General features: G+C 41.6%; 1 protein-coding gene across 4 annotated transcripts in view; it reads right to left on the reverse strand.

Moving 5' to 3' along the window:
* LOC122556264 (nipped-B-like protein) overlaps positions 1-24,315 on the reverse strand; it is a 547,720-nt gene that overhangs the window by 336,658 nt on the left and 186,747 nt on the right. For 3 of the 4 annotated variants that reach the window (XM_043702901.2, XM_043702895.2, XM_043702907.2), the window contains 2 exons: positions 14,868-15,494; positions 8,134-9,489 (listed from right to left, as the gene is read on the reverse strand). In XM_043702901.2, coding sequence (XP_043558836.2) covers positions 8,134-9,489; positions 14,868-15,494 — 1,983 coding nt within the window. The remainder of the gene's footprint in view (positions 1-8,133; positions 9,490-14,867; positions 15,495-24,315) is intronic. The other variant, XM_043702914.2, reaches the window with a different exon arrangement.

Raw genomic sequence — 24,315 nt, forward strand, 5'->3', positions numbered from 1 at the left:
CACAAAAATATACTAAATCTACATTAGTCCAAATTTCGAGCACTTGGCTGACAGTCTTAAAATGTTGTGACATTTCAAATGCTCACTCAAATATTTTAAGATTACTTGCCTCAACTACCCTCCCATTCCATGCATTTCAGACCCCTACCATCCTTAGAAAAAAATTCTTCAGGCTCCCTCTAAACCTGCTCCCTTTCACCTTAGAAGTGTACCCTCTCGATCTAAGACCACGAAACCATAAAATACAGGAGCAGAATTATATCATTCAGCCCATTGAGCTATTGTCATTCGATTATGGCTGGTAGGTTTTACAATGTCATTCTCCTGCCTTTCCCCAATAATCTTTGATGCCATTACTTATCAAGAACCTATCTATCTCTGTCCTAAGTATACTCAATGACTTAGCCTTCGCAATTTTCTGCAGCAATGTAGTCCACAAATCCTCCTCATCTCACTTTTAAAAGGAGGGAGAAAGGGAGGGAAAAAGGGAGGAAAGGTAAGTGGGGAGAAGTAGGAAAGGTTACTTTTGTCCCTTCAACAGCTGCTTTCTACCCACCGGAAGGTTATTTGTGACCTCCTCAGTGGAGACTGATGTAAAGTATTTGTTCAATTGGTCTGCCATCTTTTTGTTAGGCGAAAGTGAGGACTGCAGATGCTGGAAATCAGAGCCTCGATTAGAGTGGTGCTGGAAAAGCACAGCAGGTCAAGCAGAATCAGAGGAGCAGGAAAATCGACATTTTGGGCAAAGCCCTTCATCAGGGTGCTGCCTGACCTGCTCCCATCTTTTTGATGTCCATGAAGAATTCACCTGATTCTAACTGCCAGGGACCTCCATCTGCCTTCACCAGTCTTCTTCTCTTCACATATCTATAGAAACTTTTGCAGTCGTTTTTTTATGTTTTTCGTAAGCTTACCTCCTTTTGTATTTTTCTCTTCCAAAGTAAACCCTTTGTCCTCCTATATGCTTCCTCTTTGGCTTTAACACGATCCCTGATTTCTCTTGTCAGCCATCTTCCCTGTTTTACTCTTATGCCGGATAGAGATATACAACTTTTGAAGCTCATCCATGTGTTCTTTAAATATCTGCCACTGCCTACACACTGTCAACCCCTTCAGTATCCTTGGTCAGTTTATCTTAGCTGGAAATGTGTTGCTGGAAGAGCGCAGCAGGTCAGGCAGCATCCAGGGAACAGGAGAATCGACGTTTCGGGCATAAGCCCTTCTTCAGGAATGAGGAAAGTTTGTCCAGCAGGCTAAGATAAAAGGTAGGGAGGAGGGACTTGGGGGAGGGGCATCGGAAATGTGATAGGTGGAAAGAGGTCAAGGTGAGGGTGATAGGTCAGACTGGGGTGGGGGCGGAGAGGTCGGGAAGAAGATTGCAGGTTAGGAAGGCAGTGCTGAATTTGATGGATTTGACTGAGACAGGGTGGGGGGAGGGGAAATGAGGAAACTGGTGAAATCCGAGTTCATCCCTTGTGGTTGGAGCGTTCCTAGCCGGAAGATGAGGCGTTCTTCCTCCAACCGTCGTTTTGTTGTGGTCTGACGATGGAGGAGTCCAAAGACCTGCATATCCTTGGTGGAGTGGGACCCCACCACCAAGGATATATTTCCCTCCCCTCCCCTATCAGCATTCCGTAAAGACCACTCCCTCCGTGACTCCCTCGTCAGATCCACACCCCCCACCAACCCAACCTCCACTCCCGGCACCTTCCCCTGCAACCGCAGGAGGTGCAAAACCTGCGCCCACACCTCCCCCCTCACCTCCCTCCAAGGCCCCAAAGGAAACTTCCATATCCGCCACAGATTCACCTGCACCTGCACACATATCATCTATTGCATCCTCTGCACCCGATGTGGCCTCCTCTATATTGGGGAGACAGGCCGGCTACTTGCGGAGCGTTTCAGAGAACACCTCTGGGACACCCGGACCAACCAACCCAACCACCCTGTAGCTCAACATTTCAATTCCCCCTCCCACTCCACCTCTGATCTCCAGCATCTGCAGACCTCACTTTCTCCTCAGTTTATCTTAGCCAATCCATGCCTCATACCATCAAAATAAGCTTAAGGACCCTGTCTCAGATTTAACTGTGTCCCTCTCCACCTTCATGAAGAATTCTATCATATTTTGGTCACTCTTCCCCAAAAGATTTCTCCCTTCAAGGCGGCTAATTAATCGTATCTCGTTACACAACTCCTAGTCTAGGATGGTTTGCTCTCTGTTGGTTCCTCAACATATTGGTCGAGGAAATCATCCCTCATATATTCCAGGACATCCTCTTCCATCACATTGTTACCAGTTTGGTTAGTCCAGTCAACATGCAGACTGAAGTCATCTTTAATAACTGCTGCACCCTTACTGCATGCATCTCTAATTTCCTGTTTAGATACAATCCTCAACCTCGCACCACTGTATTCATCTTGGCTATCCTGCCTTCCCAACTCTGACTATCATATAACACTGGTAGGTAAAAACAATGACTGCAGATGCTGGAAACCAGATTCTGGATCAGTGGTGCTGGAAGAGCACAGCAGTTCAGGCAGCATCCAACAAGCAGCAAAATCGATGTTTCGGGCAAAAACCCTTCATCAGGATTCCTGATGAAGGGCTTTTGCCCGAAATGTCGATTTCACTGCTCGTTGGATGCTGCCTGAACTGCTGTGCTCTTCCAGCACCACTGATCCAGAATATAACACTGGTCACAATCCCGAGATTACTACCCTTGAGGTCCTACTTTTTAAACTCCAACGCCCTAAACTCAGCTAGTCAGACCTTAACTATATTGTCGATACCTTTATGCACCACAACAGCTGCCTGTTTACCCTCCCCCACCAGAATGTTCTGCAGCTGCTTGGAGACATGGTCATGGCAGATGGTGGAATTTGAATTCAATAGAAATCTGGAATTAAAAAGTCTAATGATGCCCACGAATCTATTGTCAACTGTCAGAAAAGTCCGTCTGGCTCACTAATATCCTTTATGGAATCAAGCTTCCTTCTTTACCTTGTCTGGCCTACATGTGACTCTTGACCCACAGCAATGTGTCTGACTCTTAACTACTCTGTGGGCTATTAGAGATGGCAATAAATGCTGGCCAAGCCAGTGATGCTCTCATCCAGTCTATGAGTGGGATAAAAAGTGAGACATTTACAACTTTCCAATCCTTAGGAATCACTCCAGAATCTGTAGAACTTTGGAAGGTCATCACGAAAACACCAACTATTCTATAGTCATCATAGTCAATCCTGTAGTCACCACCGTCAATATTCTGTGATGTAGACTATTAGGTCCTGGGAAATTATCTACTTTCAGCCCATTAATTTCTCCAGTACAATCATCTTACCAGAATCAATGGCCTTCAACGCCTCATTGCCCCTCGCCATTTAGTTCACTGCTTCTGGGAGATTTATTGCATATTCCTCCATGAAAACAGGCACAAAATCATCATTTGGTTTTTTCCCATAATTTTTTTATTCCCCATTATAAATGCTCCTGACACTGCCTGCAGTGGACCCATATTCATTTTAGCCGAACGTTTCCTTTTTGTGTGCTCATAGAAACTTTCACAGTACTTGTTTTTTAAATCTAGTTTACACTCATAGCTTACTCTTCCTTTCCTTAACAGTTCCTTGGTTCTCCTTTAATATATTCTAAATGCCTCCCTTTCCTCAGATTTACTGCTATTTCTGGCAACTTTATAGCCCAATAACTTTTAATCTTAACAATGAACTAGGCACAGTTCACCAACTTCTTTTGAGCTTTTGCTGTCTGAATGAATGCGCAGCTGTTTTAAATCATGTATCAGTTCTTTAAAGGATAACTACGCGCAGTAACGACTTTAATTTTTTTATTCATTCTGAGGGCATGGGTGTCACTGGCTGGCCAGTATTTAATGTCCATCCCTAATTGTCCAGAGGGCAGTTAAGATTGCTGTGGGTCTAGAGTCACACGCAGGCCAGACCAGGTAAGGATTTCAGCTTCCCTCCCTAAAGGGCAGTAGTGAACCAAATGGGTTTTGCCAACAATCAGTGGATTCATGGTAACATTAAATTCTTATTTCCAGATTTCTTTTTTGAAATTCAAATTCCACCATCTGCCATGGCAGGATTTGAACCCAGGTGCCCTGCACATTACAAACCTGGAAGACAGTGTTGAGTGGGGTCCCGCAGGGCTCTGTTCTTGGGCCTCTGCTCTTTTTAGTTTTTTTATAAATGACTTGGATGAGGTGGTTGAGGGGTGGGCTAGTAAAATTGCCAATGACACAAAGGTTGGAAGTGTCATCGATAGTATAGAGGGTGACTGCAGGCTGCAGCGCGACAGACAGGATGCAGAGCTGGGCTGAAAAATGGCAGATGGAGTTCAACTTGGATAAATGCGAAGTGATGCATTTTGGAAGGTCGAACTCGAATGCTGAATATAGGATTAAACTCAGGATTCTTGGCAGTGTGGAGGAACAGAGGGATCTGGGTGTGCAAGTGCATAGATCCCTCGAAGTTGCCACCCAAGTGGATAGGGTTGTTAAGAAAGCATATGGTGTTTTGGCTTTCATTAACAGGGGGATCGAGTTTAAGAGCCGTGAGGTTTTACTGTAGTTCTACAAAACCCTGGTAAGACCACACTTGGAATATTGTGTCCAGTTCTGGTCACCCTACTATAGGAAAGATGTGGAGGCTTTGGAAAGGGTGCAAAGAAGGTTTACCAGGATGCTGCCTGGACTGGAGGGTTTGCCTTATGACGAAAGGTTGACTAAGCCTGGACTTTTCTCTCTGGAGGGGAGGAGGAAGAGAGGAGACCCGATTGAGGTGTACAAAATAATGAGAGGAATAGATAGAGTCAATAGCCAGAGACTTTTCCCCAGGGCAGGATTGACTGGCACAAGAAGTCACAGTTTGAACATATTAGGTAGGTAGGTATAAAGGAGACATCAGAGGTAGGTTCTTTACGCAGAGAGTTGTGAATGCACGAAATACATTGCCAGCTGTGATGGTGGAAGTGAAGTCATTGGGGACATTTAAGCGACTGCTGGACATGCACATGGATAGCAGTGAGTTGAGGGGTGCATAGGTTAAGTTACTATATTTTATATTAGGATTAAGACTCGACACAGCATAGTTGGCCGAAGGGCCTGTTCTGTGCTGTACTTTTCTATGTTCTATTACTTGGGTCTCTGAATTAACAAGTCTAGTAATAATGCCACTAGGCCATCGCCTCCCCGTATATTTGTGAAGAAATGTATTTTCCCAATTAGATAAAGCAAGGTTAAAGAGCTGAATGGCCTACCCTTGGCCCTTATTGTGAGGTATTCAAGCAGACATTAGATGGCTTTTTTGAATAGCAATGGTGTGTAGGGGTAAGGGGAAAAGTCAGGGGATTGACATGAGATATTCGAACCAGATTAGATAATACAACCAGTGCAGACACACTAGATAGAATGACCTCTTTTACACTGTAGTAACTCTGTGATTCTGTCATCTTTTTGTTCATAATAGAAGCATACAATAGATGGAATCCAACAATGAGTAAAAGTGATGCCTTTTTTGTCCAAAAATCGCAAGGATCCAAGTCAAATGGCCTAATTTTAAGAGGGTATTTTTAGGGAGTGTTCTGCAATAACAGACATATCTGGGATGTACATGCAAAAACGTTTTCGAAGGCAACTGAACAGATCACCAAAACAACTAATACACACTTTGAATTCTATACTCCATAAATAAAAACCGAGCTAACAAAACATTAACTTATGCTAAAGCTACTGCTGGAATTGAGTAAATACTGGATATCACATTTTAAAGAAAGACAAAGGTCTGGATAAAGTTTAGACATGATTTACTGGAATGGATTGACCAGTTCCAGCCATTGTCTTGTCATTCAGTATGACAATCTCAAAAAATCATACCGTCTACGAAAAAAACGAAGACTGTGAATGTTGAAAATCAAAATTGTCAGAAAAACGCAACAGGTCTGATAGCATTTATGGGGAGAAACTGGAATTAACATTGCAAGTCCTGTGACACTTGTTTGGAACTAATTGTGGTTGAGAAAAGATTAGTAAAAATACTAAAGAATGGGGGGGAGGGGGGTGAAGGAGGAGGAGTGGGAAGGAATAATCAATAAATGGAAATGGAGCCGAGAGAGTGTCAAAAAAACACATTGGGCAAACAAAGAAATGGGTTATATCAAATAAAAAAAAATCAAAGAACTGCAGATGCTGGAAAACAAAAAAAAATTGGTGAAAAAACTCAGGTTTGGCAACATAGTAGACAGAAGCCTAATTAACATTTCAGTGACCCTTATACAGACAGGATTAGGTAATAGCCATATAGAATTAGAATTCCTACAGTGTGGAGGTCCACATCAACCCTCCAAAGAGTAACCCTCCCAGACCCATTCCCCTATTACTCTACAATGCCCCCTGACTAACGTGCCTAACCTACACATCCCTGAACACTATGCGCAATTTAGCATAGTCAATTCACCTAACCTGCATGTCTTTGGTCTGTGGGACGAAACCAGAGCACCCGGAGGAAACCCATGCAGACACGGGGAGAACATGCAAATTCCACACAGACAGTTGCCAGAGGCTGGAATCGAACCCGGGTCCCTGGCACTATGAGTCAACAGTGCTAACCACTGAACCGCCCTCTGTGGCGCCTACAGTCTGGTCTGCTCCTATCACATGCATGGGTGAGAGATTACAGTTTCATAGATACACTGGACAATGAAATTTCTCTCCTTAGACCAGAGAAAACTAAGAAATTAGGAGATGCTCAAAAATCATGAATCATAGAGTAATAAAGATGTACAGCATGGCTGTCCATGCCGACCAGATATCCCAACCCAATCTAGTCCCACCTGCCAGCACCCGGTCCATATCCCTCCAAACCCTTCCTACTCATATACCCATCCAAATGCCTCTTAAAATGTTGCAATTGTACCAGCCTCCACCATTTCCTTTGGCAGTTCATTCCATACACATACCACCATTTGTGTCAAACGTTGCCCCTTAGTCTCTCATATCTTTCCCCTCTCACCCTAAACCTATGCCCCCACCTCAGCGAAAAGACTTTGCCTATTTACCCTATCCATGCCCCTCAATTTTGTAAACCTCTATAAGGTCACCCCTCAGCCTCCAACGCTCCAGGGAAAACAGCCCCAGCCTGTTCAGCCTCTCCCTGTAGCTCAAATCCTCCAACCCTGGCAACATCCTTGTAAATCTTTTCTGAACCCTTTCAAGATTCACAACATCTTTCCGATAGGAAGGAGACCAGAATTGCACGCAATATTCCAACAGTGGCCTAACCAATTCCTGTACAGCCGCAACATGACCTCCCAACTCCTGTACTCAATACTCTGACCAATAAAGGAAAGCATACCAAACGCCTTCTTCACTATCCTATCTACCTGCGACTCCACTTTCAAGGAGCTATGAACCTGCACTCCAAGGTCTCTTTGTTCAGCAACATTCCCTAGAACCTTACCATTAATTGTATAAGTCCTACTATGATTTGCTTTCCCAAAGTCCAGCACCTCACATTTATCTTAATTAAACTCCATCTGCCACTTCTCAGCCCATTGACCCATCTGGTCAAGATCCCATTGTAATCGGAGGTAGCCCTCTTCGCTGTCCATTACACCTCCAATTAACCGTATATCAATAACCAGAAAGTACAGGTTGAAAGTGATTGGCTGAAGAATGAGAGCCAGCAGAAATAATGTTTTACACAATAAGTCATAATTTGGCATGCACTACTTGACTGGGTGACAGATCAACACAGGTTGAAAATACATAAGGGTAATGTGGATCTTTAAAATTATAGGCATAGAAGGGACAACATGCTATCGGAATACAACCACGAGAAAAATAAACTTTTCTATTTCGGATGAGGGCTGAGGTGGTAACGTGATACATTTAAAGGCCGTGGTAAAGCACATCACAAAGCAAATGTTCCGCTAGGTTTTTCTATAGACTGCTATACTAGTATTGAGCCTCTGGGTGTTTCTGTATTACTCAGGATGAGATGCATTGGAGATCAAATATACCCTTACAAATAACTTTGGAAATAAACAAGTTATGCATAAAACTTGAAAAGACCTCATTTCAAATAAACAGACAAAAAACGTAACATTAGTACCTTTAGTTGGCTTGGAGGGCAACCGGCTCTTAGATTTGCTGGAACTTCTTGATGCATTTTTGTCCTCATTGTCCTTGATAAATTTCTGCACTTCATCAAAGGGCAACTTATGAAGAACCACAACAGGTTTAATTACTTTCTTCAGGTCCTCCACTAGATCCATCTTTTCAACTTTCAACTTTAATTCATTTTTATCCATCGACTTTCTCAATTCCTTCTGCTCGTTACAAACATTACCATCTTTATCGCGCTTAATTTTTGGAATTACGAAGTTTTTTAGTGCATTGGACCTTCCTCCCCCCAGTAGATAGCTGGGGAACTTTTCTTTATCAGTAAGTGGGTTGAGAGTCTCTGGTTTCACTTTGCTCCCCTCCGATCTTCGTTCATCCCTGTCTTTACTGCTCAATGATCCAGATGAAACATCTGATCTTCTACTCTGTTTCAATGCAGTTCGATCTTTCATTTCAGATTTTATTTTACCAGACTCTCTGTTATCCTGTTTGACCCTTGGGCTTTCTGATCTCAACCGATGTTCTTCTGATGAATGCCGCTCACTTCGGTCACCGCGATCTCCTCGATCCCCCGAATCAGAACGTGCTTTTTTTTCTACTTTCACTGATCTTGAACAGTCTGTCTGGTTATTTTTAGGAGTCTCATTTCGAGGCAGTTTACAATCAGATTCACTTTTGATTAATTTTGGGGTATCTGGTCTCCTGACCTTTGATGTGTCTATTTTTCCTCGGTCGGAGTCATTTTTCTCAACTGACTTCTGTTTCTGGGTTTCCTGATTCAGCTCTCGCTTATCTTTGGAAGTATCTGAACTCTGTCGCCCCTCATGGCGTGGCTTTGGTGTTTCTGATCGACTCTCAGCTTTCATTCTTGTATGCTCAGATTTACCCTCATGCTTGTGTTTAGATATTTCGAGTCTCTTTTCTGGAGTTACTTTAACCACATCACGCCTGTTGTCATGCTTTCCCTTCGGTGTCTCAGGTTGGCTCTCACTTTTCTGTTTTGGAGTTTCTGGTCTTGGTTTGATCACATCAGGCCTACTGTTGTCCTTTTGCCCTTCATTTTCAGATTTTTTCCGGGAAATATCTGGGTGATTTTCCGGCTTAGGCTTTAATATTCCCAATGTATCATCTTGCCGTGTTGACAACAATTCAGTACCCTGCCGTGCTAACTCCAAAGACTTTTTCACACTTTCGGAATCTAAAGGAAGGGCTGACTGTCCATCAGTTCTTCCTGCATGTTGTAGATCAATACTGACCAAGAGGGCAGGTCTGTTCGCACCACCCCCACCTCCTCCAGCAGTCTCTTGAGGAAATGAGTCTTGTTTCCGTTTCTTTAAGGGTTTGTCTGAAACAAAGAAGACATTGAATATCACTTATCACGTACTTGCACAAAGTAAAATGCTATCTCAAGACAAAGCAACGGGTCAGCGAGAAAATGAACTACTCCAGATGTTGGCTAACAAGTGGCTTGCATTAGTTACACATCACATTTGAAGAACTGTGTTCCATTCCAATCATAAATGGTAGTAGAAACAAGTATTATACAAAGGATTAATGATGATAGGCTTAGTGTCTTTTTCTCTTGAGTTTACAACCTTTGGATAATATGACAACATACAACCCTAGCACTGCAATCACTGTGATATGAACCACGCAAGCAACTAAGGTATTTGTTATAGAAAATAACTTTTAATCTACACAGCAAAATAAGAGACCAAATGTATCTCCTAAAGGACTAAAAATCCAGGAAAGCATTGTATAAATCAATGGAATTTATAGGTTTATGCCACTAAGTGCAAAGCTCTTGCTGCATGCCTTAAAATTAAAGCTGCACAATGAAATACCATGGTTAGACAGCACCCAGTCTACAACCCCTTTCTTGAAAGTCTATGCTAATTAAGTCCATAAGTAATACTTACTCCTTCATTGCATACATTGCATGTATGCATATGTGTAAGTATCTGTACAGAGATTCTTCATGCAAAGTCAGATACAGTTGGATGACACTAGGGCAACAATTCTAGTAAGAATGGTCGACACGGAGATTTCACAACACTAGAACAACCAGCGCACGCAAGTTTCACGTTTGTGTTATAATCTTTTACAGAAGGGTTTCAGTGAAGCATAATTATCGTCAGAGACAAAGCCCCAAGCAGAAGAGAAGTGAAATACAGATTTAGTCATTGTAAATTCAATATAAAGCACTTTTTTTTAAACTGAGCAACATACAATTTAATGGTCAGTCACTTGTGTGGAAATAAAGGCTTGTGAAGCCCATCAATATTTAAACGTCTTGACTGAAATACACTTCATAAAGCTCACTGATATTCATTCACAGAGACTGTCTCTATTGACAAATGCCACCTGTGTCTGTTTAATGACCCATGCTAACAGACAGTGCAGGCATGACTGACTGAATAGATTCTTTCCGCACTTTGACAATTATGATTAAAATTTTTTACAAAGGCAGCCGCCAATTCAAATACAGCAAATTTCTAATGGCAAAATAATACCACAATATTTTTGTTAACCTGAAACCTTATGACTCAGAGGTGAAAGTGCTATCAATTGAATCATAGCTGGCATGATTAATATCAAGCACTACCCCTGCCTTTGTTAAATCAGATACAGAAGCAGAATCAAGCTAAGAAATTAGAACAGAGGCCATTCAGACCCTCAAGCATGTTCTGTAATTCAACATGATAAAGGCTGATTTTCTGCTTTACCTTCACTTCTCCACCAACTCTCCACATCTTTCAGAGAGAAGAAATTTCTCATCTCAGTGCTAAATGATCAACACCCCTTATCCTGAAACTCAGCACCAGCTTCTAGATTCTCGAGCTAAGGAAAACAGCCTGCGTCTACCCTACCAAGACTGTTCAGAATCTTGCCCATTTCTATATGAGCACTTGTCGTTCTTTGACAGTCCAGAGAACATAGCTTCAATTTACTCAGACCACATTTGAAGTGTTATGTTCAGTTCTGGGCATCTTTATTTCAGACAGGATGTCAAAGAGTAGAAAAGTGATTTGGTAGAATTTTTATTCACTTGTGGGCATTGCTGGCTGGCCAGCATTTATCCCTAGTTGGACTTGAGAAGGTGCTAATGAGCTGTCTTCTTGAACCATTGCAGTCCATATGCTGTAGGTTGACCCACAATGCCCTTAGGGAGAGAATTTCAGGATTTTGATTCCAACAATGGTGAAGAAATGGCGATATATTTCCAAGTCAGGATGGTGAGTGGCTTAGAGGGAAACTTGTAGGTGGGCGGTGTTCCCATGTATCTGCTGCCTTTTGACCAGATTTGGAAGGCGCTGTCTAAGGGTCCTGGGTGAATTTCTGCAGTGTATCTTTTGGAACATTCACACTGTTGCTACAGAGTGTCAGAGGAGGGGAGAGTGGATATTTCTGGATCTGCATTGTGTCAAGCTTCTTGAGAATGATACTAGGAACCAGAGATTTTTGATAAAAGGAAAGATTAGAGTAATTGGGCTCATGGTCTTTGCAGCAGAGAAGATTCAAAGATCACTTTATTGAGATCATAGTCATACTGCACAAAACGGACTGTTTGGTCCAATGTTTCCCAAATGAAATAAGTTCCACTTGCCAGTGTTTTGCCCATATCCCTCTAAAGCTTTTCTATTCATGTATACCTATTCAAATGTTTTTTAGATTTTGTACCTGGACCTGCAGCTACCACTTCCTCTGGCAGTTTATTCCACATTCAAAGCACCACGTGAAAAAGTTGCCCCTTGGGTCCTTTTAAATTTTTCTCCTCTCACCTTAAAAATACAATCCCTAGTTTTGAACTCTCCTACTTAAGGGAGAAAGTGAGGTCTGCAGATGCTGGAAATCAGAGTAGAGTGCGTGGTGCTGGAAAAACACAGGTCAGGCAGCATCCAAGAAGCAGGAGAATCAACATTTCAGCCATAAGCCCTTCATCAGGAATTACTTAATGGAAAAGACCTTTGCTACTCACCTTATCTAAGATTCTCATGATTTTTCTAAATCTCTCTAATGCCACCCCTCACCTTCCTAGTCTATCCAGCATCTCCTCAAAACTCAAACCCTCCAGTCTTAGCAAAAATTATGAACAGTTTTGAGAGAGTAAAGCAGGATGCTCTGTTTCCATTAGTTGCTATTGTAACTAGGGATCACAATCACAAGATGGTCAGCAAGAGAACCAGCAGCAAGGTGAAGAAAAATCTTCTTTAGAGTTGATAGGATTTGGAATGCACTGCCTGGGAGAGTGGTGGAGTTGGATTCTATAAGAGGCTTCTAAACAGAGCTGAATATATATTTGCAAGGTGATGAATTTAGAGGGTTGGGGGATAGGGCTGGAAAACGGGACTAGCTGAGTAGCTCTTTCAGGTCGAATGGACTCTTCTTTACTGAAAAATTCCATAGTTTTATATCCTGCTGTAAATATGGAGTCCAAACCTGCACACCAAAGTCTGATTTGAGCTCAAACTTCTTTTTACATGTGCTCCATCCCTTGGCAATAAAATCCAAATGGTACATACCTTCTTAAATACAGGCTGTAGAAACAAAATAGAAAGAGCATGCCATTCAGTTCTTCAAGGCCGCTCAATCATTCAACATGATCATGGTTGATCATCCAACTCTGTATCCTGCACCTGCTTTCTCACCATATCCTTTAGACCTATGAACGATACCTATTGCCTTCTTGAAAACATTTAATATTTTGGCCTCAACCACTTTGTGGCTGAAAATTCTACAGGCACACCAATCTCTGGGTGAATATTTCTTTTCATCTCAGCCCTAAAAGGCCTACCCTGTCCTATATTGAAAGTGTGACCCCCTGGTTCTGGACTCCCCAGTCATCTGTGCTCCATTTATCTTGCCTTGTTAGAATGTAATAAGGCTCTATAATGAGATTCCCACCCTTCCTCACTCTTCTAAACTCAGAGTATACTTCTAACCAATCCAGTCACTCTTTATATCTCAGTCTTGCCATCCAGAAATTGGTCCAGTAAACCTTTGTTGCACTCCCTCCATAGTCATCACATCCGTCCTCAGGTAAAGAAACCAAAATGCACACAATACCCAGACGTGGTGACACCAAGGCAATGTACAATTGTAGTAAGTCATTGCTGCCCCTGTACTCAAATCCTCATGGTATGAAAACTGACATGCCATTTGCCACCTTCACCTGTACTTTGAGGGGACAATTTCACTTTGCAGTAACCCATTAACAGGAGCAATTTTGAGGAGAGAATCAGATTAGTTTTAAGGATAATTTTGTGTTATGATCTATCAAGATGTAAAGTAAGTCCTCAAACAAAGGTTTTCAAATTCTCATGACTATTCAGTTCCATCAATATTGTTTTCTCCCTTCTGATAGGGCAGATAAGAAACTGAAGCTAAAGTCTGAATCTCAAACATTTATGCTCAAGATATCAACCAGCTAAACTATCAGTCCTGTTTTGGCTTAGTAATGTCTCGTAAAGAATTTAGGAGCTCTGTTTTATCACAATTCAGCAGCTGTCAATTGGACTTTAAAAATTAGGCAAACTAAAAATGACCAGAGTTCTGAAATCAATCTAAAGACAATTAAATCACCTTTCAAAAAGCTGTCAAAGATTCATAACACAATACATTCCACCTAATTTACATGCAAGGGATAAATTGTTTTGGAAAAAAAACCATTAACAGCAATATTAAGTTTGCACTGAATAGAGGACTAAGAGGACTGGATTTGAAACAGACTTAATTGTCTGAATCCAAGCAATCATAAGTATAGAGTAGAAATGCTTATTCCCTAGCAAATCTAGGAATAAAAAGATCAAGTGAAGCACAGAACACTAGAAGAATACCCAACTATGGACATAATTCTTGGCACAAATTATTTCACTCGTTTGTTTCAAGATCAGCGCAGTTTGTATAGAAGTGGTCAAGAACCACCAAGAACGAAGCCAGCAGATAAAGTTCAAATTGAGTTACAACTCTTTATCCAAATAACACCTCTTGTGTTTTGAATGCATGAATCCTAGGTGTTAGACATTGTTGCACTATGCTACAAACTCTAACTCTTAGCAAACAGCAGAGTGGGCAAGAATGCATGGAAGTAATAGATTCCTGCTACTTAGCATGATGCGTTCTGCGAGACAATACAGAAGAGCCAAAACACTGCTTTCCATCAGCTGTTTGCAATATGCCATAAATTTTTATAGAAAGTAGCAGACCTATACTCCAAAATTTGCTCTAAGTGCCTCTAAAATATGACTTAATTGTCGACATTCAGCTCTGTTCTGCAAAGAGGAATAGTCCTTTGACAAATGTTAAGTATAAAATTCAATCATCTCGAAGAAGTCAGACACTTTCAAAATATAGATAATTACTTATATTTTTAAAAAGTTCCAGTGATTTAATCATAATACTGCATTTGCAAGCATTAAATTCACATTATGCATTTCTTAATTATTGCCAATCCAATTCAAGAAGACTGAACATCTATTTGACCTGTGGAAGGCTTCTCAAAGCAACTAGGAACTGTATTCTGTCTCAAAGCAGAAGGAGAACCTCCAAGCAGATGCTGCAGTAAGTAAGATGACAATTTTCTTGACAACCTTCTCCACAATTGGTGAGTGAAACTTTGAGGGTGGAAAACTTGAAAAAACGGGAGTAGAGGCAAAAGGAGCTTTAAAGCTAATTTTCCCTAATAAACTTCACAAGATTCTCTTTCACACATCAAAATCTCACCTTTATCCTGTACCTCCTTGGAACATCTCTCTCTCTCCATGGCAGACTCTCGTTCTATCCGTTCAATTTCTGCTAAAGCATCCAACTCTACCTCATCGTATGGTGTCATTGTCTGTTGTTGTGATTGTTGCTGTGATTGTTGCTGTAGTGGTTGTGCCTGTGCTGTTTTCACTGTTCCAATTGCATTGTTCTGTTGTAAGACTGTGACCTGCTGTGCTTGAAGGAAGGCCTGCTCCTGTTGAGGCACACATTGAGCAGAAACATTCAATGAGCCATGAATATCATTATGAGTCCCTGGCTGTTTTGCAGTCTGTTCTGGGAATTGAATATTGTTCAATTCTGCCTCATTTTCTGCACTGCTGTCCATGTTTGGGAGCATGTCATCCTGCTGATCTCGAACCCGAGTCAGCCTCAAAGTGAGTTTTGTACAGTCTTTAGATGGAGAGCTGACAATGTCATACATAGCAGTCTTATCTGCCTGTTCCTTTTCCTCCTTGGTGAGCTTAGCCTTTTTAATTTTCTTCTTGCTTCCCATCCTGTCTGGGGAGTCCAGCAGAATATCAGGTGGGGCATCTCTGGGAGAGGTGTAAGGAGGCGGCGACTGCAAGATCAGAGGCGGCCTGGATGCTGTCAGCACAAAAAAGGTAGAGTTCAAATCTAGTGCATGGACTGCACGGTACAAAACTTCTAAACAGTATTTTAACTTGATGAATAATTGTCACTGCACCATCTAATAGTTTAACAAGTATGATTCTGCATACTCCCAGTGATAAACATACCAAGATTTAAAAAAAAAATCCTAGTAACAATCAGTCATCCCTGCTGGCAATCTGAGCATCTATCCTATTAAATGTCAAAGTCAAGGTGACACTACAATGAAAATGATCACAGAAATAAAAATGATGAAAGAAAAGGTTATTCTTCAAAATAACCTTCCAGAGATTTGTGCCTAACCAGATGAACAAGGACAATGTCAGTGGGTGCCTCCTTCCATATATTGATCCTGCCAAATGTACTTTAGAATATCAGGCCTTTTGAAGGGAAACATGATCTGTGACTAGCTGACCTGGATGATCCATTTGCAATATCCTGCTCCTCAAGGGAACTTTTACCAAGAGCATTGGCAAGATTCACCAAATAAAAGTGGTGCTGTGAAGTGGCAACATGAGTGAAAAAAGCTGATGAGAACATCATCAAGAGAAGTGAAGGAGGTTGTAACTAGTAGACCAGATGTGTGAAGCGATACATTTAATTTCATCCTTCTTGGTTGCAAAGACAGGATTCCCAAAGTATAATGACAATCAGCTTTAATGAAGAAAAAACCCTGAACAGGGACCAAGTTCGCTTTCCAGAATACCACAGTGAATACTGAATTTCTAAAGTGCAGGTCTAGTTCTAATCAAAGTCTGCTCTTTGTAACATTTCTATTTCAATTCTCACATGTTTGCAGCTCAATTATCACTTACAAGCAAATCCTCACACACATACACATACGAGAGTATTGAACAAAAGACATAAAAGTGTAAAGGTGGAAAAAGTATTAAAAAACACATTGTTGAATATATTTAGCATAAGTAGTAACTTTAAGGATTCAGTTATGATTCTGTTGAGATTAAAAAAAGTACATCCTTTAAAAAGCTAGAAGTGCCAACCAACCCTTTCTTACAGCCCACAAAGATCACTCCATAGTTTTGCCTCAGGTCAAACACTTATGTAATTTCAATGCTGAAAGCAAGAAGCACAGAAATTCATTCATATGAATCATTTTAAAGGGCGCATCCAAAAGTGATTCACTAACTTGTGTCCAGTTACTAAGAAACTTAATTCCTTTCAACAAGAAAGCATTGGAATTCCAAGTGCCTGAGGTTTCATAGAAATCACAGAAACCCATTCAGCCCCATTAAATCCACACTGATCCTCTGAAGAACATCTCACCCAGATATCCCCTTACCCTATCTGAAACCCTGCATTTCCCATAGCTAATCCACCTATCCTATATAACCCTGGACACTATGGGCAGTTTAGCATGGTTAATCCACCTAACCTGTACATTTTTGGACTGTAGGAAGAAACCAGAGCATCTGGAGGAAACCCACAGAGACATGGGGAGAACATTCAAACTCTACACACAGTCGCCAAAGGGTGGAATTGAACTCAGGTCTCTAGCACTGAGGGGCAAGCAGTGCAATCACTGAGCCACCCTGCCACCCTAATGGCACTCCATTATCCAAAATCGAAGATGATGGCAAACTAGATTCGTGCTAAGTTGAAATGGCTTCACAAATTCACCTTGGATAAAGTTAATTATACTGAAAATCAATTACTGATCTGTATCAAGACAGCATCAGATGTCTTACAGAACAAGGCAATTAGAAATATCGTCCTCAATTATGCTTGAAGTAAACAGCTCAGCAATTTCAGAGGGCTTGAAGAGTTAACTATCTGGACATACATATTCAGACCAAGTTAGCATTCCAGATTTTCTTCCTTAAAAGGACATTACTGAAACAGAAAAACTCAAAAAAGGGAACAGGAGTAGGCTATTTGGTCTGAGACTGCTCTGCCATTTAACACTATCATGGCTGATCATCCAAATGAATATCCTGATCCAAATGAATATCCTGATCCCAATTTCACCCAGTACCCTTTGATTCCTTCAGCCATAAAAAAAGTTCTTATAACAATTGTTGGTAAATTTCCAGTCAAGAAACTTGCTGTCAATTTCAGTTTTACTAACTGAATTTAAATTTCACCAGCTGCTGTGGCTAGTTTTGAATCCCAGATCACCAGTCAAATGGTGACAGCACAGAAAGGAGACAAGAACAGAGCACCACAAACTTATCCCAGCAGCTGCAATGAAATTACAATGTTGAACAACTGGGATTCAACAATCAGCTCAGATCACAAATAGACTGTTATTGGATACAATACATTATATGGAGTACTAGTTCTTGCCACAAGTGACACAAGCATACTTGCAGGCTTCACTGTCTGTTGGCAAACTCTAAGTTAAAATGAGAGCTATAAAATAAGAGTAGGCCAGTATGTCCATTTATCTTGATTATCCATTTAAGATGATCACAGCAGATTCGATTACGACATGAACTTCATTTTCCTACTTGCCTCAAATAACACTCATTCACTTGATCAAAATTCTCTCATTCAACCTCCACCAGAATTCTTTTCTCCAGAGAGCAAAGGCTAATGAGGTCGAGAAAGAATTACACCTCATTTACATCTTCAGTAGGATTCCTCCTTGGCCAAGACTGTGGCCAAATTTCTCTATTTCCTGAGAGAAAGCAGAAAAGTATCCAAGCTTGGATTGGTTTTTGGGGCTAGCTGTTGACAACTGTGGACATACTGTATATACAGTTGTGTCCAGAAACAATTTTGAAAAATAATTTCTTCATCCATGTCAGTATTTATTGCCTACCCCCTTATTACTGAGGGGGCAGTTAAGAACGAACCACAGTGCTATCGGTCTGGAGTTATATTTTGGTCTCACTACTTTCTATGGTAGAGAATTCCAGAAGCTCAGCACTCTTTGGGTGAAGATAATCCTAAATAGCCTACCCTGCATCTTAGACTACAATCACTATTCATCAGGATCAGAAGGCAGATTTCCGTAAAAGACAGTAGTGAACCAGATGGATTTTTACAACAACCAATAATGGTTACATGGTCGCATTTAGATTAGCTTTTTATTCCAATTCTTTTTATTGAATTTAAATTTCACCATCCGCCGTGGTGCAATTTGAAATCATATTACCAGAACATTAAAACTAAAGCACAGACCACAAACACTGGAGATCTGACATAAACTAAGTGCTGGACAAATTAAGCAGTTCTGGCAATATCTGTGGAGAAAGAGACAAAGTTAATACTTTGAGTCAAATATGATTTCTTTTACAATGAAGGACCCTGGAACGTGGCAGTTTACATATAGGGGAGTGGGATTAAATTGATCAGATGGAAAAGGTGCCCCAGAACAAAAGCTAAAGGGAGAGCCAATAATATTCGAGAAACAATATAAATAGAATAGGTGAAAATATGTTAATATCTCTGCAAATCTATACAGCCAAACAATTTGAGTCCTGAAACTGCAATGTGCCTAAGCAGAAATTTACTGCTCACATTGTGGCCTCCTCCACACAAATGAGATACCAAATGCAGGCAGGGTGAATTCTTCAAAACACCTCTGCTGCATCCACAGAACTGACATAGAACAAAGGACATTACAGCGCAGTACAAGCCCCTTCAGCCCTCGATGTTGCACCGACCTGTCATACTAATCTGAAGCCCATCTAACCTGCACTATTCCATGTATGTCCATATGCATGTCCAATGATGACTTAAATGCACTTAAAGTTGGCCAATCTACTACCGTTGCAGGCAAAGCATTCCATACCCTTACTACTCTGAGTAAAGAAACTACCTCTGACATCTGTCCAATACCTATCACCCCTCGATTTAAAGCTATGCCCCCTCGTGCTCGCCGTCACCATTCTTGGAAAAAGGCTCTCCCTGTCCACCCTATCTAACCCTCTGATTATCTTATATGTCTCTATTAAGTCACCTCTCAACCTTCTTCTCTCTAACAAAAATAGCCTCAAGTCCCTCAGCCTTTCCTTGCTAAGACCTTCCCTCCATATCAGGCAATATCCTCGTAAATCTCCTCTGCACCCTTTCCAAAGCTTCCACATCCTTCTTATAATGCGGTGACCAGAACTGTACACAATACTCCAAGTGCAGCCACATTAGAGTTTTGTACAGCTGTAGCATAACCTCACGGATCCGGAACTCGATTCCTCTATTAATAAAAGCCAAAACACTGTATGCCTTTTTAACAACAGAAGGACAAATGTTCGGCACAACATCGTGGGCCGAAGGGCCTGTTCTGTGCTGCATTGTTCTATGTTCTAACCCTTTCAACCTGGGTGACAACTTTCAAGGATCTGTGTACCTGGACACCAATATCTCTCTGCTCACCTACATTTCCAAGAATCTTATCATTAGCCCAGTACTTTGCATTCCGATTACTCCGACCAAAGTGAATCACCTCACACTTGTCCGCATTAAAATCCATTTGCCACCTCTCAGCCCAGCTCTGCAGCTTATCTATGTCTCTCTGTAACCTACAACATCCTTCGTCACTATCCACAACTCCACCGACCTTAGTGTCGTCTGCAAATTTACTAACCCACCCTTCTACGCCCTCATCCAGGTCGTTTATAAAAATGACAAACAGCAGTGGACCCAACACCGACCCTTGCGGTACACCACTGGTAACTGGACTCCAGGATGAACATTTCCCATCAACCACCACCCTCTGTCTTCTTTCAGCAAGCCAATTACTGATCCAAATGCTATACCTCCCACAATCCCATTCCTCCACATTTTGTACAATAGCCTACTGGGGAACCTTATCGAACGCCTTGCTGAAATCCAAGTACACCACATCAACCGGTTTACACTCATCTACCTGTTTGGTCACCTTCTCAAAGAACTCAAGAAGGTTTGTGAGGCACGACCTACCCTTCACAAAACCGTGCTGACTATCCTTAATCAAATTATTCTTTTCTAGACGAATATAAATCCTATTTCTTATAACCTTTTCCAACACTTTACCAACAGCTGAAGTAAGGCTCACTGATCTATAATTACCAGGGTTGTCTCTACTCCCCTTCTTGAACAGGAGAACCACATTTGCTATCCTCCAGTCTTCTGGCACTATTCCTGTAGACAATGACGATTTAAAGATCAAAGCCAAAGGATCGGCAATCTCCTCCCTGGCTTCCCAGAGGATCTTACGATAAATTCCATCCGGCCCAGGGGATTTATCTATTTTGACATTTATCTTCTAGTCACTTGCCATTTTAATATGCCATCTTGTACTCATGCTCACAAATCCACTCACCGTCAGCTACAGTTTCAGCAAATTTCAATGCAAACTTTAGGAAAAGCATCTTACTTTCCACTAGCACTAATCACTGGTCAGGGACAGCAAAGTTCTACGTCAACAAGCAGCAAGCCTGTCTCCCTGAATAAAAGGTCCCCTTCATTGAAATCTTGCAATGTCTGCAACTCAACGATTCCAGGTGAACAACTGAGCCAAATATCATAAGCTGCAGAGACATATTACAGGACTGCAATTCATTTCTCATTCCTACATGCTGCAATGACAGCACACCACACTCAGTCGAGTGTGACTGACATTGATATCAACTCAGAGAAAGTGAGGACTGCAGATGCTGGAGATTAGAGTCAAGAGTGTGGTGCTGCACAGCAGATCAGGCAGCATCCGAGCAGGAGAATCGATGTTTTGGGCATAAGCCCTTTATCCTAATTTGGGGGGGAAGGGGGGGGAAGAGAGAGAGCGCGGTGGAAGAGAAAGGGGAGGGAGAGGGCGAGAGCGTGCAAGGGGGTTCTGGGATTCCAAGATTTTAACCCATCAATGCTGAAGGAATGACAATTATAGTTACAGGTTGTTTTTACCGTTGTTTCTGGAGCCTAGGTCATTGTCCAGTCTTCTGTCTTTTATCATTCCTTTTTCCTTTCTAGTTTATACAATGAAATGGCTTGCTATGCCATTTCACAGGGCAGTTGAGTATTAACCACACTGCTGTGGGTGTGGAATGACATACAAGCCAGACAGTGAGTGCCTTTTTCCTCTAATGGTGATGGCTAGCATGAGGGAATATAGCTTTAAATTGAGAGGCGATAGATATCGGACAGATGAAGAGGTGATTTCTTTACTCAGGAGGAGGAATGTGGAACGCATTGCCTGCAACAGTAGTAGACTTGCCAACTTTAAGGGCATTTAAATGGTCATTGGATAAACATGTGAAATAATGCAATAGTATAGGATAGATAGGCTTCAGATTGATTTCACAGGTTGACGTAACATCGAGGGACGAAGAGCCTATACTGCACTGTAATGTTTTATGTAGTGTAGGGGGCGATGGCCTTTCAGGAGAACATAGCACTGATATAGCCAGGTTTCTGTTACCTCGACTGGATCTACTGTAAAGAGGTGATTTAGGTCAGGAAATAAAATCAGGACATGATAGGTAGATGTAGCAACATCAACCTAATTAGATGTAGCAACATCAACCTAATTAGCAATAATGCTATGGAGAACCTATACAATGCCAATGCTTTGTCCACACCTTCATTATTTTTATTTTATCGTTTTTAGTTTGGAGCTATGAACTGGAAGTCAAAAGTTTTTTAAAAATCATTTGTTGAGAGGCCAGGACTGTACATCAATTGCAGGTTGATTCTGGTTTAAAGCACACTATAGAAATATCAACTCAGTTGGTGCCAATAGAAAGAGAAACTAATTGTTTTTTTTAAAAAACTATTTTGTCTCAAGATTGTGACTGCCAATGCAACAGGAAGTAAGTGTAATTGTTCCCTGGGTGTGCTCCCATTATCAACTTATTGAAAGTTCAGAGAAAAGAATTTAGTCTGGAGTGAATATGACAGCCGCAGCCAGGCCTGTACACCAAAACTGTCCCTGCTACATAGCAGGGTCAATACATGGGACTATGATGTTGCAGCCATGAAAGAGACTTGGTTTGGTGGGGGGGGGGGGGGGAAGAAGAGGAGAACAGGAGTGGCTGCTCAACGTTCCTGGCTTTCATTATTTTAGACGAGATAGAGAGGGAGATAAAAAGAGGTGGAGGAGTTGCATTACTCACCAGGGAAAATGACACAGCTGTGCTCAAAGGACATACTGGAGGGCTCAGCCACTAAGACAATATGGGCAGACCTCAACATAAGATAGGTGTAAGCTCTGTGATATGATTATACTAAAGGCCCACCAAATAACCTCGAGACGCTGACGAACAAATATAGGCAGATTATGGAAAGATGTAATAACAGAATTGTCATAGTGGATGACTAACTTCCCCAATATTGACTGGGACTCTCTTAGAGCAGGAGGCTCAGATGGGACAGAATTTGTTTAGCGCATCCATCCGAGTGGGTTTCTTGAAATAATATGTGGATAATCCAACATTAGGATGGGCCATACTGGACCTCGTATTGGTTAACATGTCTGACCGAGTGACAGACCTTTCAGTGCAGAAGTATTTTGTAAACAGTGATCACAACTCCCAAAGTCTTAAGCTAGCTATGAGTAATGATAATTCAGGACCTTGCAGGAAGGTACTGAATTGGGGGAGAGCAAATTATGTCCATTTTAGACACAAGCTAGGGAGTGTTACTTGGAGAAGTGTTATCAGGCGAGTCCACATTTGACATCGGGGTGCTGTTTAAAGACCAGCTGTTGAGAGTTCAGGGCAGGCATGTCCGAGTAAGGAGAAGGACAAGGATGGCAAAGTAAGGGACCACTGGATAAGAAGGGAGGTTGTGAATTTAATCAAAAGGGAAAAAGCAGCAAATAAGGTTTCAGAAGCTAAAATCCGACAGCTCGTAAGGAATCTAAAGAAAGCAGGGAAGAACACAAGCAGGGAATTAGGGCTGCAAGGAGGGGCCATTAAATGGCCTTGGAAAGTAGGGTTAAAGAGAATCCAAGAAATTCTATACATACTCTAAAAACAAGAGGACAACCACGGAAAATGTAGAAGCACTCAAGAATAGAGGTGGGAATGTGTGCACGGAGGCAGAGGATGTGGGCGACATCCTAAATGAGTACCTTGTCGGTAGTCACCCAGGAGAAGGAGATGCTCTATGGAGCATGCTAATATGCTACAACATTCTGAGATCAAGAAAGTAGTAACGTTGGGTCTTGAATAGCATTAAGTTCCCAAGGCCTGATGGGATCTACCCCAGGTTATTGAGAGAGGCAAGAAAGGAGATTGTTGGGGCCTTGACCAAGATCTTTGTATCCTTGCTCGCCACTGGAACAGTCCTGAAGGACTGACAAGGAGCTAATGCTGCTCCTTGTTCAAAGGAAATAGGGATAATCCAGGAAACTATAGACTGGGGAGTCTCCCATCGGTGTTTGGGAAGCTATTGAAAAGAATTCTTATGGATAGGATTTACGCTCTTTTGCAAAAGAGTGGCCTAATTAGGGACAGTCAGTACAGCTTTGTGTATGGCAGGTCACGTCTTACTAACTTGATTGAATTTTAATATGCCTCAGCATTTGCATGCACCAGTGATCTCAGAAACCAAGATACAATCCCATGCAATTGTGTTATTAGGGCTCATGGAAACAGCTTAAGTGATCTGGTCAGTTACATCTCTTCACTCCCCCCACCCTCTGTTTGACTTAACCTTTAACTGTACCTGTTTGTCTATCTTTGTGCAAGTGGCAACTAGAATCAAAGACAACTTGATTTAAATTATACATTGATTAGATTACCTCTGTTTAATTTTACTCTGCTAAAGATACTATATTATTTAATTCTTTTGCTTAAGCTATAAAACTTAATGGTCGGTATCAGCTGTTTAGGAATCACTGGGGATCAATTTTGAG

This window comes from Chiloscyllium plagiosum, unplaced genomic scaffold (genome assembly GCF_037043375.1).
Source record: "Chiloscyllium plagiosum isolate Xiang-an unplaced genomic scaffold, Cpla_swu_hap1 HiC_scaffold_2, whole genome shotgun sequence".
Classification (NCBI taxonomy): Eukaryota; Metazoa; Chordata; class Chondrichthyes; order Orectolobiformes; family Hemiscylliidae; genus Chiloscyllium; species Chiloscyllium plagiosum.